The sequence below is a fragment of the Lycium barbarum genome, chromosome 8 (genome assembly GCF_019175385.1).
Source record: "Lycium barbarum isolate Lr01 chromosome 8, ASM1917538v2, whole genome shotgun sequence".
In the NCBI taxonomy this organism is placed as follows: Eukaryota; Viridiplantae; Streptophyta; class Magnoliopsida; order Solanales; family Solanaceae; genus Lycium; species Lycium barbarum.
In genome coordinates, this window is record NC_083344.1 from 106,849,795 (window position 1) to 106,865,223 (window position 15,429).

The following is a 15,429-nucleotide window of genomic DNA, read 5'->3' on the forward strand; positions in this document are numbered from 1 at the left end:
ATTGTGTTTTATGTAATTTTTAACTATGTAAAATTCATTTTAAATGTATTAAATAATTGGCTTCGCATTTTTTTTTTGCCTTAAAAATTTGTGAATCCAAGTCCAAACTGTATAAAATTTGGATCTACGAGACCCAAAAAAAAAAAAACAAAAAAAAAAAATCATACAGCTAATGTCAGTTGTGTGAGACACGGAATATTTTTTTTTTGAAAATATCTCTAGTTAAGAGGCATGTAAGTTTTGATCATTTATTAAATGAATATTTTAAAATATCTTGCAATTTATTTTCTTTTGAAACTGTTTAGTTGGTTTCGCATGTGCCCATATGCACATGAAATAATACAAGTAGATGTACCAAAATAAAAACGTGAAGCATTTATGTCTGCTATGATATAATCGGACAACGAGGGGACTTGATTGCTGAGCACAGATATTTTTGTTCTCATTTCTCAGAATATCTTTTTTTTTCCTTTCAATTTTGCTTCTATGGTACGACAATAGAAAACAAAAACTATTTCGTATCAGCAAATTTGTCAACTAGGAAACTCATCAAAAAGTTCAAAACAAGTTTGGTGACAACAAAAAATCTAATCAACCAATTACTAAAAGCACCTTGGCTGCTTATGCTATCAATAACCAGAGCATAATTCTCCTCTCTGTAGCAGTCCTAAACCTTTAGATCTCAACATATAGTTTATGAGTTAGCTTTAAGCCTAAACAAATCATTTGGAAACATAATTTATAGTTTCAATAAATAAAGCCTAATAAATATTAATTTTGTAATCCATATTTTCCACAGAGGAGAAATGTTTGCTGCGTCCATTTGTCCACAACCCCTTCCCCCAGCCAACCCCCCCCCCCCCCCCCCCCACTCCTCCACACACATACCAAAACCCCCCACCCCACTCCTCAAGAAGATAATCTTCTGAGACTGGCAAATTTTCGAACCAAATGATCATTGTGTCATATTTCTCACAGTAATTTGTGACAAAATGAAAAAGGAATAGAAACACAGACATCTAGACAAAAACTTGTACAAATAAAACCTTTTGCTAGTATACTAGTAGAAGTTATTTCAACCTAGACAATGAAGAGTGAAAATCTCAGCTGCATTTAACAACTAAGCTAATGTCTCTTGAGGGAAGGGGAGCAACTATGTACAAAACCACTGGAACAATCAATTTCGAAACTCGTAAGAGCCCTAAAAACGCTTAATGTGAGAGACTCACTATGCAAACATCTATGAGTTTTGAGTGGATATAAGTAAATAGATCTATTTTCTAAGGTAAACCATTGGAATGATGAAATGTTCCTGAGTTAAGCATCACTCTCCATCTTCAGAATCAGAAGTGTCAACTTGCTGTCTCGGTCCTCTGATTGAGCCACTCACATGCCTTCGCTCAGGGTGAATAAATTCTGAAGCAAACTGGTTTGCTGATAAGAAGAAAAAGAAAACAAGGAAAAGGAAGGGGGCGGGGTTAGCCCATAAATATGTAACTGAACACCACCAACTTATTTTTATCAAGATACTGAACCAGAAGGACATTAGTGATTAAAGTATGTAACTATTTTTTTTTTTAGTGATTAAAGTATGTAACTATTAAGCAGCCGGAGATACATGAAAGGAATGACTGATATCTAACACCACCTTATCAAGGAAAAAAAAATAAAAATTGAAAGCTACCACCCGAAATAGCAGCAAGTCCCAAGTGTGTTTATTTGGCTACCTGATAAGAAGGTCTTCATCAGAAGTGCCCTCACGAACTGGATTTCAGCTTGATGCCGGCTAACAAACTTGGACTGCAAGGCCGGGAATAATGGAGGTCAAATGACATTACAAAATCAGCTGCTTGCAAGTTGCACCTTAATAGATGATTAGCTTAAACAAATTAAAGAGCCAACCAGGTTATCGATACTGATTATAAGATCCAAAACCAAACTTTATATCGAACTGCTCCAGACCAGGGTGCAGATGACTAAGATCTATCCACAGTAAAATAACTGGAAAATGAGATCCAACCCTTCGGTCAGAAGGCATCTGATGCCATCACAACTCATCAACCAAACAAAATCAAGAACGTAATTCATTCATCTTAACGTATAACTCGGAGAGACAAGGTCCCTGCCCCTTGCCCCCAACACCCACAAGAAGAAGGGGAAAGAAACCAAGAAGAGCCAAAACAGTATGAAAGTAAAGAACAAAGAATATAAAAAGGGCAATAGAAAGATCAACTCTATGATTACCATTTGACCATAACAAAATCCAACTACTTGGTCCAGTCTGGCCTGATGCTTCAAGAGGAAAGGACGAAGGTGAGTCATATACATTTGCCTTGCTCCCTGTCAAAAGCAAATTGAAATAAATATCATTTAGATAATGCTTCAACATTTAAATTGTTCTGTCAGATCTGGAAGTCATGGATTCTTTTTACTATTCGTTTAATCCAGTCTACATCTATACAAAGAAAGCATAAAGCAATACATATAGGCAGCAACTGATGAAATGCATCCAAAATTTTGTGTAAAGTCACATTGACAGGCGAATCAGAAAGTGAAACAAGAAAAGAGGCACTAAATACTGACATACAATAAGGAATAAATTTGTTTAGGAGGGCATAAGGATTATTGAGTGATTTAACAAATTTTACAAGGCGTGATATAGCCTATGTTGTATGTAGACTGAGTAGATATACTCTTAATAATGATCAACAGCATTGGTCTGCATTGGCTAGATTAATGAAACACTTGAGAGGTAGCATGAATAATGGTATCCTATATGGTTGATTTTCTTTTACTTTAGGAGTTTATAGTGATGCAAACTGGATCTCTGATACAGATGAGACAAAATTCACTAGTGGTTATGTGTTCACCCTTGGTGGTAGTGCTGGTTCTGAGGCTAAGCAGCTAAGAAACTTCTCAGGTAATATTCCTTTAATAAAGGACTTGTTGCCTCCTGTGTCTATACATTGTGATTGTCAAGCGGTAATGGCTATTGCCAAGAATACATCTTATAATGGTAAAAGTAGACACATGAAATTGAGGCAGGACATCGTTAAGCAACTGCTAAGAAAAGGAATAATTTCCATTGACTACGCGAAGCCCAAAGTAAATTTCGCCAACCCTCCGACAAAATCTGCTGGAAGAAAACTAATTCTTCAAACCTCAAACGAAATGGGGTTGAGGCCAACAAGATGTTAATAAAGATGGTAACCAACCTATGTGACTGGAGATCCCATGACGAAGGTTCATATGGGTAATATATATTGATAATAAAGCACTAAAAAGGGTGTTTACTGCTACTAATTGAGAGGTTGAGTTACAACTCTTAATGAATTCATATTCCTAAAGGATGGTGTATTTAAAAGCAGTATCCACTTGAAGAATTCACAGGTGTGAGAGTGGAGTGGGCTTCGCTAAGTCTTTAGAACTCTCAAGAATAATCAAGCATACGCATGGCCTATTCGCACAAAACCTCACCGAACAACAAAATTGCTGGGGCCAAAACGTGATAGGTGCAACTCTGACTTACAATAAATATAATTGGTTCACAGAAATATTTCTTTTCACCAGTAATCCTGTGAGGCAGTTTATCAGTCTAAGTCTGGACCATAGAAATGGCTCATACATGAGAGGTTTTATACAGGGGACAAAGGAGACTAGGACATTTGTCATGACTAAAGGCCATCTCTTGGCCTACAAATAGCTAATCATAGGATACCATTTTCTATCATAAGCAATCATCATAAGCCTCCTAGCTACTACAATTCTCTCCTCTCATCCAAAATCTTAATTGTTTCTTCAAGGATTCTCCTTCAAAAAATTGATAGCTTATTATTAGTTAATTTTAATATTCCTGCTCCCTCTCTGTTAGAGAAAGACTTGTTTAACCTTTCGGAAACTTTCACATTGCTGAAATAGTTTCTTAGGTCAACGCATAGCACGACTCAAGGCAATTCGTGTATCTGCTCACAAAATAATACTTATAGTAGTAAGACTTTATTCTCCAATTGTTATTCCAACAATCTAAGAAACTATGACAAACAACACTGCTTCCGAAACTACTGCAGATGCTACCAATGTACTATTGTTATTCCAACAATCTAAGGAACTATGACAAACAACACTGCTTCCGAAACTACTGCAGATGCTACCAATGTACTATTGTTATTCCAACAATCTAAGTAACTCTAGCAAACAACACGGCATCCGAAACTACTGCAGATGCTACCAATGTACTATTGTTATTCCAACAATCTAAGTAACTCTAGCAAACAACACGGCATCCGAAACTACTGATGATGCCTACCAATGTCGCTACTGCCCTCGCTGCTCCTATGTAGTCTTCCTACCATATGCCAAGTCATTACATGATGTGTCAAACATTTAAATTTTGCCAACGAAAATTATAAACAGTGGCATGAGATATTTGATCAAGGAACGATGTTATAATTATATACAATCCCTTGCATGGGGAAATTTAAGAAAACAGAATTATAAACAGAGGATGAATATAAAACAACACGGGCAATGTAAAGAGAAGAGAATCTGCTTTAGCTTACATCAGTGGTAGGGAGTTGAAGCCAAACAAGAAATGCAAACTTCATGTGGTAATACAGTGGAAACCTGATAAAATAGGAAGGGGAATAAAACCTCAACAGGACTAAACTAGCAGTAACATTAAAAATGGTTTAAAAGTAAGATGAGTGAAGCAGGAGTTATACCAGTGGAGAAACTTATCAGTGAATAACTCAACAATACTGAAAGACCCATAAGCTGCAAGCAACAGAAATTTCTTTCGGTTCTAAGAAGAATGTCCAAGAAAATGCAACCAAATTATTCGGTAACCCAAGGGTACATGAAGAGAAACTACCAAACAGTTAGACTGAACATTATAATAAGTACTTATACTCTGAGCAGGAATGCTATGCTGATTTACATAAAAGTGAATCCCAAAATATGCCCACGGGAAGCACATATACCTACCGTGTATTAAAATTCTAAAGTTTCTCAACTTATTTCAAAATTCAAACATCTCTTGTTCGTCAGCATCATTGCAATCATTATCAGTTTTAGGCTGTTTGTAGGTAAAATTCAATAGTTGCTTTGAAATAGTAATAGTAATTATTCACAACAAAACAAAATTCTAATGTTCTAGTATATTAAGAGGACTAAATATGTCTTCTCTGTAGTCCCTCCAGAAAACATATAACAGTTCTATGTTGAATGGATGCTGCAGTTTTTCACCCTGTACCTAAATTCAACAACTTCTATACTAGAGGTCGTATATTGATTAACCAGTGGATACATGTAATGGTTTTGCATAGAAACTTGAAATGCTAAAGGGAAAAAAAGGATAAAGACTGCTGCTTACAACAAAAGTAAATAGTATATTAAGAGGTTTATAATTGTTAAGAATGGATCTTGGGCCTAACTCAACCCCAAAAGCTAGCTCATGAGGGGAGGATTGCCAAAGTCCATATAAGGAGACCAGGTACCCTTTAACCCACCAATGTGGGACTCTTAACAATAATCAATGAAGAAAAGCATTTGCACAGCAAAGAAAAATAAACAGTATTCAAACCTGCCCAATACAGAAGCCACTTTTTCTGCTCATTTTCATCTCTTCCCTCAATTGCCTTAAATGTGGAATAAACAGGTAAAACAACCCCCACAGAACAGCTGTAGATGTCACATAATAACCACAAATCATCAATTCTCTTATCTTCCCCAAATAAGAATCATTTCTTTAAAACAGAAAACCAAGTTTTCATAAAATCGTAAATAATACTAGTTCCAATGAATAAAATTAAATATTAGCTCACCATGCTGTCCGCACAACAATATTAGAACCCAGTGGAGAAAAAAGTAGTCTCAATCCAACCTGCATTGAATGGAATTCAGATTCATATAATTGATACATTCTAAGACAATGGGAGAAAAGATGCACCAATTTAAATAGTAAGGGCCAACAAAGGCACAAATATGCTTCTCAAGGCCAAACTGCCACAGGAATAGAGTGCAGATTCCACTCAAATAATCCATCCTTGACTTAGAGAACAAATTCAAAATTCAATCAACAGAGTGCAAAGAAATGCCAAAGATCAAAATGCAGTTACTATATTATGCGCCTACAGTTTAGACAGAGATGATTTTACAATGATTATAGAAAACACACTTCGATACAAAGTCCTTGGACGTGTTATAGAAAGAAGTATAAACTATGTTCCCTTAACCGTCTTATAATAAAAAAAAATCTCTAAATGACAAAGAATAAAATAAAACCCTTCCCTAGCTCATGCTGACCTATGCATCATTCTGATCCTCTATTTAATGTTAGGTAATCCACCTCTCATGAGACACTTGAGACAAACATTGGTTCTTTGTGATTTAACCAAACTGCAGTCTTGGTCCAGAAATTCAAGACAATATTTCATCAACTAAATAAGCTTTTCTCTCTTCATATTTTTGGAAAATGCCCTGCGCCATGTTTTTGATGAAGGAATTGCCTATGCATACATGAGTTTCGCAAATTATAGCGGTCAAAGTAAAAATAGTCTAACTATGAGGAATTACTAAATTGCACTGGTGAATAGAGCATAATAAAATATAACACATATAGGCTATAGCTGAGCCCCAACTAATTCAGGATCGATGCAATATGTGATTGATTGACTGATTCAAGGAATTGCACACACCATTATTATATAGCAGTAGATATAATTGAAAGCTGATCATCTTTCCTACATTTTTAGTTCACAATTCACATAAATCATTTCTTCATCCAAGATTTGAAACCTCTCCATTCCTAAGGCTGCTTTGGGTTGTCTAAATAATTATCGAATCTTAACAGAATCTTTCTTCCACCACTGTTTACTACTCCCTCCGTCCCAAAATAAGTGTCTTTTCACGCCCATTAAGAAAAACAATAAGTACAAGGTATCATTTACTAAGTTGCCCCTATTTATTACTCCCTCTGTCCGAAAAAAATTGTCCTCCTTTCCTTTTTAGTCTGTCCCAAAAAGATTTTTCTTTCTATATTTAGAAACAATTTAACTTTATGAGATGATTTACAGCCACACAAATATCTAAGGCTTGTTTTGGACCACACATTTCAAAAGTCTTTCTTTATTTCTTAAACTTTGTACCAAATCAAAAGAGGCCAATCATTTTGGGACGGAGGGAGTAGATGTTTCTTGAGAATTGAACAAGTAATTCTTTAATATACGGGTATAGTTGGAAACAATTACTACTAATTATTGTCTTGAATTCCTAAAGCGCCAATTATTTTGGAACAATCTTTTTTTTTCCCTAAAACGACACTTATTTTGGGATGGAGGGAGTATACCAATACTGGAGCATACACTCTCAAAATACCAATCAATACATTAATCCAAAACTAGTCTATTTTGACTGTATGAATCATCTATATATATATATATAAGACAAATTCATTCATCATACATAAATAGTTAGACTAATTTTACCCAGACTTTTCCATAGTAAAAAGAAAACATCAAGGGAAATTGAAGATCACAAATGAATAATAATATACATGTGAATGAAGAAGTCAGAAACTGAAGGATTACAAAAAATAAAAATAAGAAGCGAATGTAAATTGTAAGAAAGAAAAACCTCGGGATCCATATTATGTATGTAGTTAATACAAGTGAATGTTTGTAGCCAAAGTTGAAAACAATTCGATCAATTCTGTGTCAGTCATCCAGTAAATAATTGGGAAAAACTAACTTGTTGGGGAAGTAAAAAAAAGTTTAGCGGAGGATATCAGTTTTGAACAAATTTCATTTTCCTTTTATAAATTTCCGAATTTTCGTAATTAAAATTTAAAGGCTCTTTCTTACTCCAACTTTGCTTTTATAATTAACCTGTATCTTTTATGATTGACATTTTAGTCCCTAGCGTGATTGCCATTACGCAATATGTTCTAATTAAATCACAATTTGAAACTCATTTAAATGTATAACAGAGAAGCATTACAGAATTGTTTTAAAATATACGTACCTTTATTTTTTCATAATTAATTTTATAATAGTTGTATTGAAAATATGTTTAATGTTTTTATATTCTTCCATTTTTAATTGCGTAAATAAATTATGGAATATGATTTTGAGATGTTAAGTTTTTTCCACCTCACAACAGGATTATCCCCTTATAATTGCAAGTAGATTTGGCTGATGATACTTTTTCCTGGTTTGAATTCATCCATCATTTGTGAGTATTTCTGGCTGCTGTAATCATCCTCACCATCCAACAAGCTTGCTTGGAAATAGTCACTGAACCAATGAAACTCTTATGTAGTATGCAATGTATCCACCTTATTCAAAGTTTGTCATGCTTGTTTAACAGATCCCAACAGGTTTTTGCAATTGCAGCTTTCTCCAACAAGTGAAGATTTGTTAAGTTTAAACCCCATGTTGCCTTAGACATACAAACTCTAGACCAAGCTATCAGTGATTTTCTAGTAGTCTCATCTGCCTCAGACCAAATGTAGCTTCTACAATAGCCATCATTCAACTTAAGTACTTTAGATGGTATAATGAACAAGTAAGCCGAATAAGCTTGGATTGCAAAAAAGCAGTCTTCACTAATTGTCTGTCAGCATAAGGCCACAGGAGTAATTGTACTCTGGAAACTGATTATAGAGGTAGGATCAATCAGCAACCGTACCGGTGTTTCACGAATTTAGCAACAAATATGTGTGTTTTGTGTTTGTACTCTCAGAATAAACCAAATAGTTATGTCCCTTCCCTTCCCTAATCCCCTCCTGCAATACGAATGTTTTTTCTAAATAAATTTATGTTACACTCGTATGCAGCTGGAACTAGGTTATCCTATATTAAGTGTGTGTTGGTATGACGCGAAAAAAAAATGGGTTTTTTTAATTAAAGAGTTGGTCATTTTTTTAACCAACTAGCATAGGACATTTTATCATATGGAGGTTGCTTCATTTAACTTTCGCTGTTTCCCAAGAGTCAATATGTGCATTAGTAGCAAACGGTAATTATAGGACAGAAGCTCCAAATATAGCCACCACATAAAATCACGCACAATTCACATACGATAAAATAAATTCACTCATCAGGACAGTGAAGGGATGATAAACAATTAATATATATTTGGAAAAAGTACACCACAGCCTCCTGCCTCTGCTCTGTGTTTGATCACCTTTCTTCCGACTGAATCGCAATTAACTGATAAATTAAGACTTCAATTAATACCTCTAAAGGTGCTTTGAGTGAATCTGCAGGAGAGACAAAATAGTAATACAAGACAAGAGTGTGCTTTCAGTAACCTTCTTCAAACTTATGCTTTAGGAGATTTTGAACGTTCATCAATTGTATTGCAGTGTGTGAGAAACTATGACACAAATTTGCAAGAGCCAGCTTCTTGTCATTCGAAGTGGTTCATGATTAACAGCATCTTTTTCATCATCGGAGAGCTAGCTATGATGTGTTCCAAACAATTCAGCTGCAACTAGTATTCTGTTTCTAGTACCCCATCAATGAGACCAAACTCCATGGCCTGCCAATAAAGCAATACAGAAAGAAAATGTTTGATTAATCAAATGGATTATTGTCTCGTGCCCAGCAAAAAAAGGCATTGAAGGAAATGAGATCAGATAAAATGGAACCACGAGAAATAACTACTTTAGAAATTGGTAACAAATTTTTGGGCCATTTAGAAACATTATAGCAAAGAGTAGCATCTAAAACACCAGCATACAAGTTATAGCCCGAGCAACATTACCTCAGAGACGGACAGAAAGCGATCCCTTTCAGTGTACTGTTGCACCTTCTCAATTGGTTGGCCAGTGAAGGCAGTGTACATCCTGTCGATTTTCTGCATAATCAAGTAGATATATCAACTCAATCATAAAGTCCTGGAAAATATACTACTACTTTCGTCCCAATGTATGTGATGGTCTTTGACAGGGAACGGAGTTTAAAAAAGAAAGAATTTTGGAACTTGTGAACTAAAATATTCTATAGATATTTGTGTTGCTATAAATCATCTCAGTAACAATAAATGAAGTTTACAATTAAATTGTTTCTACAGATAGAAAGGTGTTGTTCTTTCTGAGACAAACAAAAAAACGAATTACCATCACATAAATTCGGATGGAGGTATTAACTACTCTGCTGGAGTTTTAGCTTAATTTTATAGGTGAATTACAATATCCTATTTTCCATAATCCCAACTTAACAGTCTTATATCCCTAGTCACAAGTCTGGTGTATCATATCATTCAAGTTCACAAGTCACATGCTCACTGTGAAGGGCCATGGATGTTTGCTTAAAATAACACCCTGAAGGTTGACACCAAAGTATAAAGATGAATTGAGAAATTTGGTGATTCATTCGAGCACACATGCATCCCAGTCAACGATCTTTTTTAATGGAAGAGCCAAGACACAAACCAGTAAAACTGAAACTGAAGTTTACATAGACACTTCTTTATGGTCATCATGATCCTATGCAGCTCTGCTGTGTCATATTCCAAAATTATACACATGCAAAAAGGAAGTCCGTGGAACTTCTGTGCTGACAAATTCCCAATCTAATCATCACTATACTTAATCGGGATGATTGTATATCAATGAGTTTGTGGTAGAGTACCACAAATACCAAGTGGACCTCCATCAACTTAGCTCTATGGGTCTATTAAACAAGTTCTCTATCTGTACGGTATACTACATATGGTTCGTCAAAATGTTTCAACAATACCTATCTTATGATTAATTTATTTAGTGCATATATTTCATTTGTATCTTACAATTTCCCTATGTATACTATGAGTCGTCAAAATTTTCTGAGTCATGTTAAAACTAGGAAGAGGTGTGTTGGTAACATTGCTGATGTAAATCTAAGCATTGCGGATATCAATCTAAAAGATGCATGATAAATTTATAAGAAAGACTTTCAGTTTATTTTTCATTTTTTGTCATTGTATACTTTGGTTGTACCATTACAACTTGATCTTGTGTACATTATCATATTAAAATTAGGTTGGTATCAAATCTTCAAGGGGGTTACATAAGGAACAGTTGATTATCGGCAACCATGATATTTCCTGTGTATACTTGGAGTCTTATCAGAATCTTTTTCATTGAAGTTTCTATACATACTCTACAAACGCTAAATTTGGTACATGATACACATCCTAATCTGAAAACTATGACATTAAGCTTAAAGTAGGAATTGGAAGTTTCCCTTACAAAAGAAGAATCTACTTCAACCGATTGAAAAACTCTCTAGTACTGAGCAAAAAAGATCCAGATAAGGAGAGCATTATTAAATTTGCAGATAAGGATAGCATTATTAAATTTGGAACTGAGCAAAAATAATCTTCTTTGATTTGAAACCCACTAGTAGATTGTCAGAACAGAAGGTTGAATAAGAAAAATTATTAACCTGGCGAGATTGAACCGCTTCGTTCACTTGGCGCCGCACATCCTCCACGTGACCCTAAAGCAGTAAGTGCAAGTAGGCTTTTAATAAAAATAAAACCAGTTCAAGTAGCTAAGAAGAAGCATCTTCATACAGTTTTAAACTAGCAGAAATGTTCTAATACATGTTTGAGTATATTGAGATAGAGAATAAGAATTTATCGGGAAAATGAAATCCCCTTTCATTATGCCTAACGTAAAAAAAAAATAAAAAAATATATATATAGCAGATTGGCATATACCAATAGTTTAGCAATATTGCACCGATACAAAGTTTAGCACAAATGTGCAATCAATTTTACAAAGTTTTTGTCAGAACTGTTTGAGAAATTTATATTAGGAAAAGAATGTAACAAAGAGCGATAATTAGAAGAAAATATAGAGACAAAATATAAGTTGAGGTAAGATTATAATTGTCTTTTGGGCACTCCAATTGCCCCTTTTTTTAGGAGAGAGGGTGTTTCTTAATATCTTTAAGCGGGGTGTTTGTTATATTGCCAAATCGGAGAAAGAGTAGTTGTAACTCACCCAATGTAACACATCTTAACTGAAACTCTCAGGAAAAGAGATGAGAACTTACTCCGCAACCACTTTGAGGTTGATGAATCATTATACGTGCATTTGGCATAGCATACCTCATGCCCTTTTCTCCACCGGCAAGAAGAAGTGCTCCTTGGCTTGCAGCAACTCCAAAACATACTGTCCCAACCTTAGGCTTTATCTGATAAAGAAATCATTGCTTGAAAGCGTTATTATCGTAAGAACCTAATGCCAAGCAGTAGAGCATATCTGCAATCGGAAGTTGTTCAAAGTTGATTAAACTGAATGATTATAGAAACTATAAAGTGGCATACTTACCCATGACATGCAGTCATATATTGCCAAGACAGAGTACGTGCTTCCACCAGGACAGTTGAGATAGATCTGATATTGTGAAACATGGATGTAACGGTAAACAATACCTTTACATACAACTTGATGAAAACAATTCTAGCTATACAGTTATGGCAAAGCAAAGCAGTACCAAAATATCTGCGTTTTCATCTATAGTTGCAAGGGTCACAAGTTGTGATATAACTCTCTGAGCAACTGCGGAGTTGATTGGTTGTCCAATGAAGATAATTCGATTCCTGAATAACACTGTCGAAAGGTCCAACGGGCCCCCTGGTGTCATCACGGCGGGCATGACAGGTGGATTGCCCCCCTTTTTTGCTTCGATCACACCATAGCTGTTCCCATGAATTTCAAAACGGCAGCTGTTATATTTTCTAGGTGAAATGTTTCGATCAATGATTTGGTCAATGTGTGTGAACATTGACCAAGTGAATTTTCACAGCACCACCCAGTAAACGAGAGACATTCACAATGCAATATTTCTGCTTGCTAATTCAGGCTGGCCGACCATCTTTTTTCCATGCACATTTTGGTCTATGCTAGTGTCTTATTAATTTATTGTATAATATGGAATTATATATTTTGGATCAATTGTTTCAACACTTCCCTACGAGAAATTGTTGTCTTTTGACCTATTTAAATCCAGATGTCTGAGACCTAGCAAGCACCACAACATTATTAAAGCGGGTATGAAATTTTGTTCTCTTCGACATACTCTCAGTTTCTAACAACATACCAACACATCAATGCCATCAAAGTGAAAGTGAAGCTACTCATAATTAATTCAAAAACTATATTTCTAGCGAGTATTGAAGGAAGAACAAAAGGAATTATCAGTTTAGGAAAACATCAGTAAGCACATCTCAAGAGCAAGGGAAAATTATCTTTCTAAATTCTAGAACGAAGAACGTCTGTTGGAAGATCTGACTACCAAAGTGCAGAGAACGTCTCTTTATTCTTATTTTCTTACAAAACTACATCACTGCTGCATCTAGTAGTATATTTTACCAAATTATGAACTTATAAAGCAATATGATATGAGCAAAATGATATCAAGTACACACGAGTTTGAGCACAAAAGTTACTGATAAAAAACGTCTGACTACTAATGCATGCTGTATAAGGATTGAAGATAAACCTTGAATTGGTAAGAGCATCAGATTCGTGCTCATTGAGCTTTAATGGGGTCCTCAGATTCTTGCTTGAAAATCCTAGAAATTGAATCAGAAAGATTCATGAAATATTCCAGTTCAAGATAATTAAGTAGCTAACTAAGTAATTAAGTAACTAAATTCTGTTGCTAATCCAAAACCTACTTACCAATAGCTGATGAATCAGAATATGGACTTCGGAGAACAGAAACTATATGTTTCCTTAAACTTCTGCGTAAAAGGAATTAGTATTAATACCTACTCAAGATCAAGAAAAACCAAAAATAACACATGTAAAGTAGGAGCAAAAAGATGATATAAATTTCTCCGACAGTCTTACTTTTCATGATTTTCCAGAAACAGTTCTTTAGATATTACTGTATAATCTTTTACACTGACATTTACTGTACATTCTAATGTAGTTTGTAAATAATTATTCCCAAAAAAAAAAAAAAAAAAAAAAGTTGAAGAAATATTCACACTGAAAATCCAAATACCGACTTTCCTACTCTAAACTCCGGTCACTCTTTTTGCAGACAACCAATAATTTCACTTTATTTGAAAATCAGGGTATCATGAAAGTTCCAAATTCAACTTGAAGTTGTATTTCAAATTTGAAAAACAGCTTATAATCTGTTTTCCAACTCACTTTTTTCCCTTTTGAAGTATATTTAAGTACATTCAAGCATAAACATTATTCCAAATTTTGTTTGCAAAAAGTATAACCAAACACAACTCCATCTTCAACTCCAACTCCATTAATTTTAAATAAAGTGAAAAATATTTTGAGATGATGGTCAAAAACACATCTGAAGTATCATTTTTTCCACGAGTTCCATACCTGAACCATCGCCAATATTTATCAAAACACACCTCAAAGCTGACTAGACCAATGTGTTTGAATACATAGGCCAAAAGGCGCGTGACAACTTAATTTGCCCATAAAATTTCGTCTACACGGCAGCTGACTCATTAATTTCGAGGTGTGTTTGATAAATAGTTGGTGATAGTTCAGGTAGGGAACTCGCAAAACAGTGATACTTAAGGTGCCTTTTTTACCATTATCTCAAAATATTTGGAATCAATGGCCAAACGCCTACTTAATATCTAAAAACACGTGTACAATAGAATCGGAAAAAAGTAAAATTCAACTAAGAGAGGTACAATGTAAAAGCAAGTGTATAAATTACCTAGTAGATGAAAAAAGAGACGAAGAAGAGGTTTGGAGCCGTAAAGAGACGTTTGTTATAACTGAAGCTCCGGTAATGGCTGACGTCACCATTTTGATGCTCCGGCGAGGGTTCGGTGACTAAAGGGAGAGTGTTCTGGTGAAACGGGATAAGAGGTCGGGATAACCCGAGCAGATGTTGGGTCTTTATTGGGCTTATAGTGTGTCAGTTTCAATTGGGCTACTGGCTTTATGGTCCAAAGCCAACATTTTTTTTTGTGCGGAGTGGCTTTCAAGTCCACTGGTCTTTAATTTTTGGCCCTCACATTGTTGGTCTTTAAGAGCCGGGCAATTCGCAGAATTGCCCTTCTTTTGGAGTGGTCTTTAAATTTTGCCCTTCGGCTAAAACCCATGGGTTCCAGGTTCGAAACCCCACTCAGTCAAAAATTTTAAAAAAAATCGCAAGACAGAGTTTAAATTTCGCTATGCCCCCACCGGCATACACTTGTTAAGAAATTACCAAAGTTATGTCGTACCCGGCATACTTTTGCCTTATGGGTAGACTTGGCATAAGTATGCCGGATCCGACATAACTTTGGTAATTCCTTCACAAGTTTATGCCGGGTCCAGCATACTTATGGGCAAACTTTTAATGGGTAAACTTTTAGTTAAGCCTTAACTAAAAGTCTTTTCCTAGTTATGCCTTATGGGACAGACTTTTAGTTAAGGAAAAGTTATAAGAAAAAGTCTAT

At 35.1% G+C, this 15,429-nt stretch overlaps 2 protein-coding genes and 1 long non-coding RNA gene across 5 annotated transcripts; 1 reads left to right on the forward strand and 2 right to left on the reverse strand.

Annotated features, from left to right (window-relative positions):
* Positions 1-1,020: 1,020 nt before the first annotated feature.
* On the reverse strand, positions 1,021-7,841 carry LOC132606560 (HVA22-like protein k). Its single transcript, XM_060320136.1, has 8 exons — positions 7,633-7,841; positions 5,823-5,881; positions 5,582-5,679; positions 4,722-4,773; positions 4,560-4,623; positions 2,245-2,340; positions 1,728-1,800; positions 1,021-1,434 (listed from the first exon to the last, which is right to left on the reverse strand). The coding sequence occupies exons 1-8, from the start codon at positions 7,642-7,644 to the stop codon at positions 1,325-1,327; spliced, it is 564 nt and encodes a 187-aa protein (XP_060176119.1). The 5' UTR covers positions 7,645-7,841; the 3' UTR covers positions 1,021-1,324.
* A 1,269-nt stretch (positions 7,842-9,110) lies between these two features.
* On the reverse strand, positions 9,111-14,840 carry LOC132606559 (ATP-dependent Clp protease proteolytic subunit 6, chloroplastic). 3 transcript variants are annotated; one of them, XR_009569977.1, is made up of 10 exons: positions 14,700-14,840; positions 13,679-13,740; positions 13,497-13,569; positions 12,489-12,693; positions 12,323-12,388; positions 12,045-12,185; positions 11,430-11,483; positions 9,766-9,858; positions 9,311-9,540; positions 9,111-9,209 (listed from the first exon to the last, which is right to left on the reverse strand). XR_009569977.1 is itself a non-coding variant. In XM_060320135.1 (9 exons), the coding sequence occupies exons 1-9, from the start codon at positions 14,789-14,791 to the stop codon at positions 9,493-9,495; spliced, it is 831 nt and encodes a 276-aa protein (XP_060176118.1). In that variant the 5' UTR covers positions 14,792-14,840; the 3' UTR covers positions 9,111-9,492. The 3 variants fall into 3 exon arrangements, 2 of the variants coding, with proteins under 2 accessions (XP_060176118.1, XP_060176117.1); XM_060320135.1 differs by having other exon boundaries at positions 9,111-9,540; positions 13,679-13,737; XM_060320134.1 differs by having other exon boundaries at positions 9,111-9,540.
* LOC132606562 (uncharacterized) lies at positions 13,622-14,864 on the forward strand. Its single transcript, XR_009569978.1, has 2 exons — positions 13,622-13,744; positions 14,707-14,864. It is a non-coding gene; the product is annotated as an uncharacterized LOC132606562 (long non-coding RNA).
* Positions 14,865-15,429: the final 565 nt, after the last annotated feature.

What these genes read in the sequence shown, in the direction of transcription:
- LOC132606559 (XM_060320134.1), bottom strand. Translation starts at nt 14,791, where the DNA reads ATGGTGACGTCAGCCATTACCGGAGCTTCAGTTATAACAAACGTCTCT. An exon ending in ATGAAAACGCAGATATTTTG is followed by an intron (nt 12,389 to 12,488) that starts GTACTGCTTTGC and finishes TCACAATATCAG; the next exon opens with ATCTATCTCAACTGTCCTGG. An exon ending in TATATGACTGCATGTCATGG is followed by an intron (nt 12,186 to 12,322) that starts GTAAGTATGCCA and finishes TTTCTTTATCAG; the next exon opens with ATAAAGCCTAAGGTTGGGAC.
- LOC132606560 (XM_060320136.1), bottom strand. An exon ending in ATTGTTGTGCGGACAGCATG is followed by an intron (nt 5,680 to 5,822) that starts GTGAGCTAATAT and finishes TGACATCTACAG; the next exon opens with CTGTTCTGTGGGGGTTGTTT. An exon ending in TTCAACTCCCTACCACTGAT is followed by an intron (nt 2,341 to 4,559) that starts GTAAGCTAAAGC and finishes TGCTTTTGACAG; the next exon opens with GGAGCAAGGCAAATGTATAT.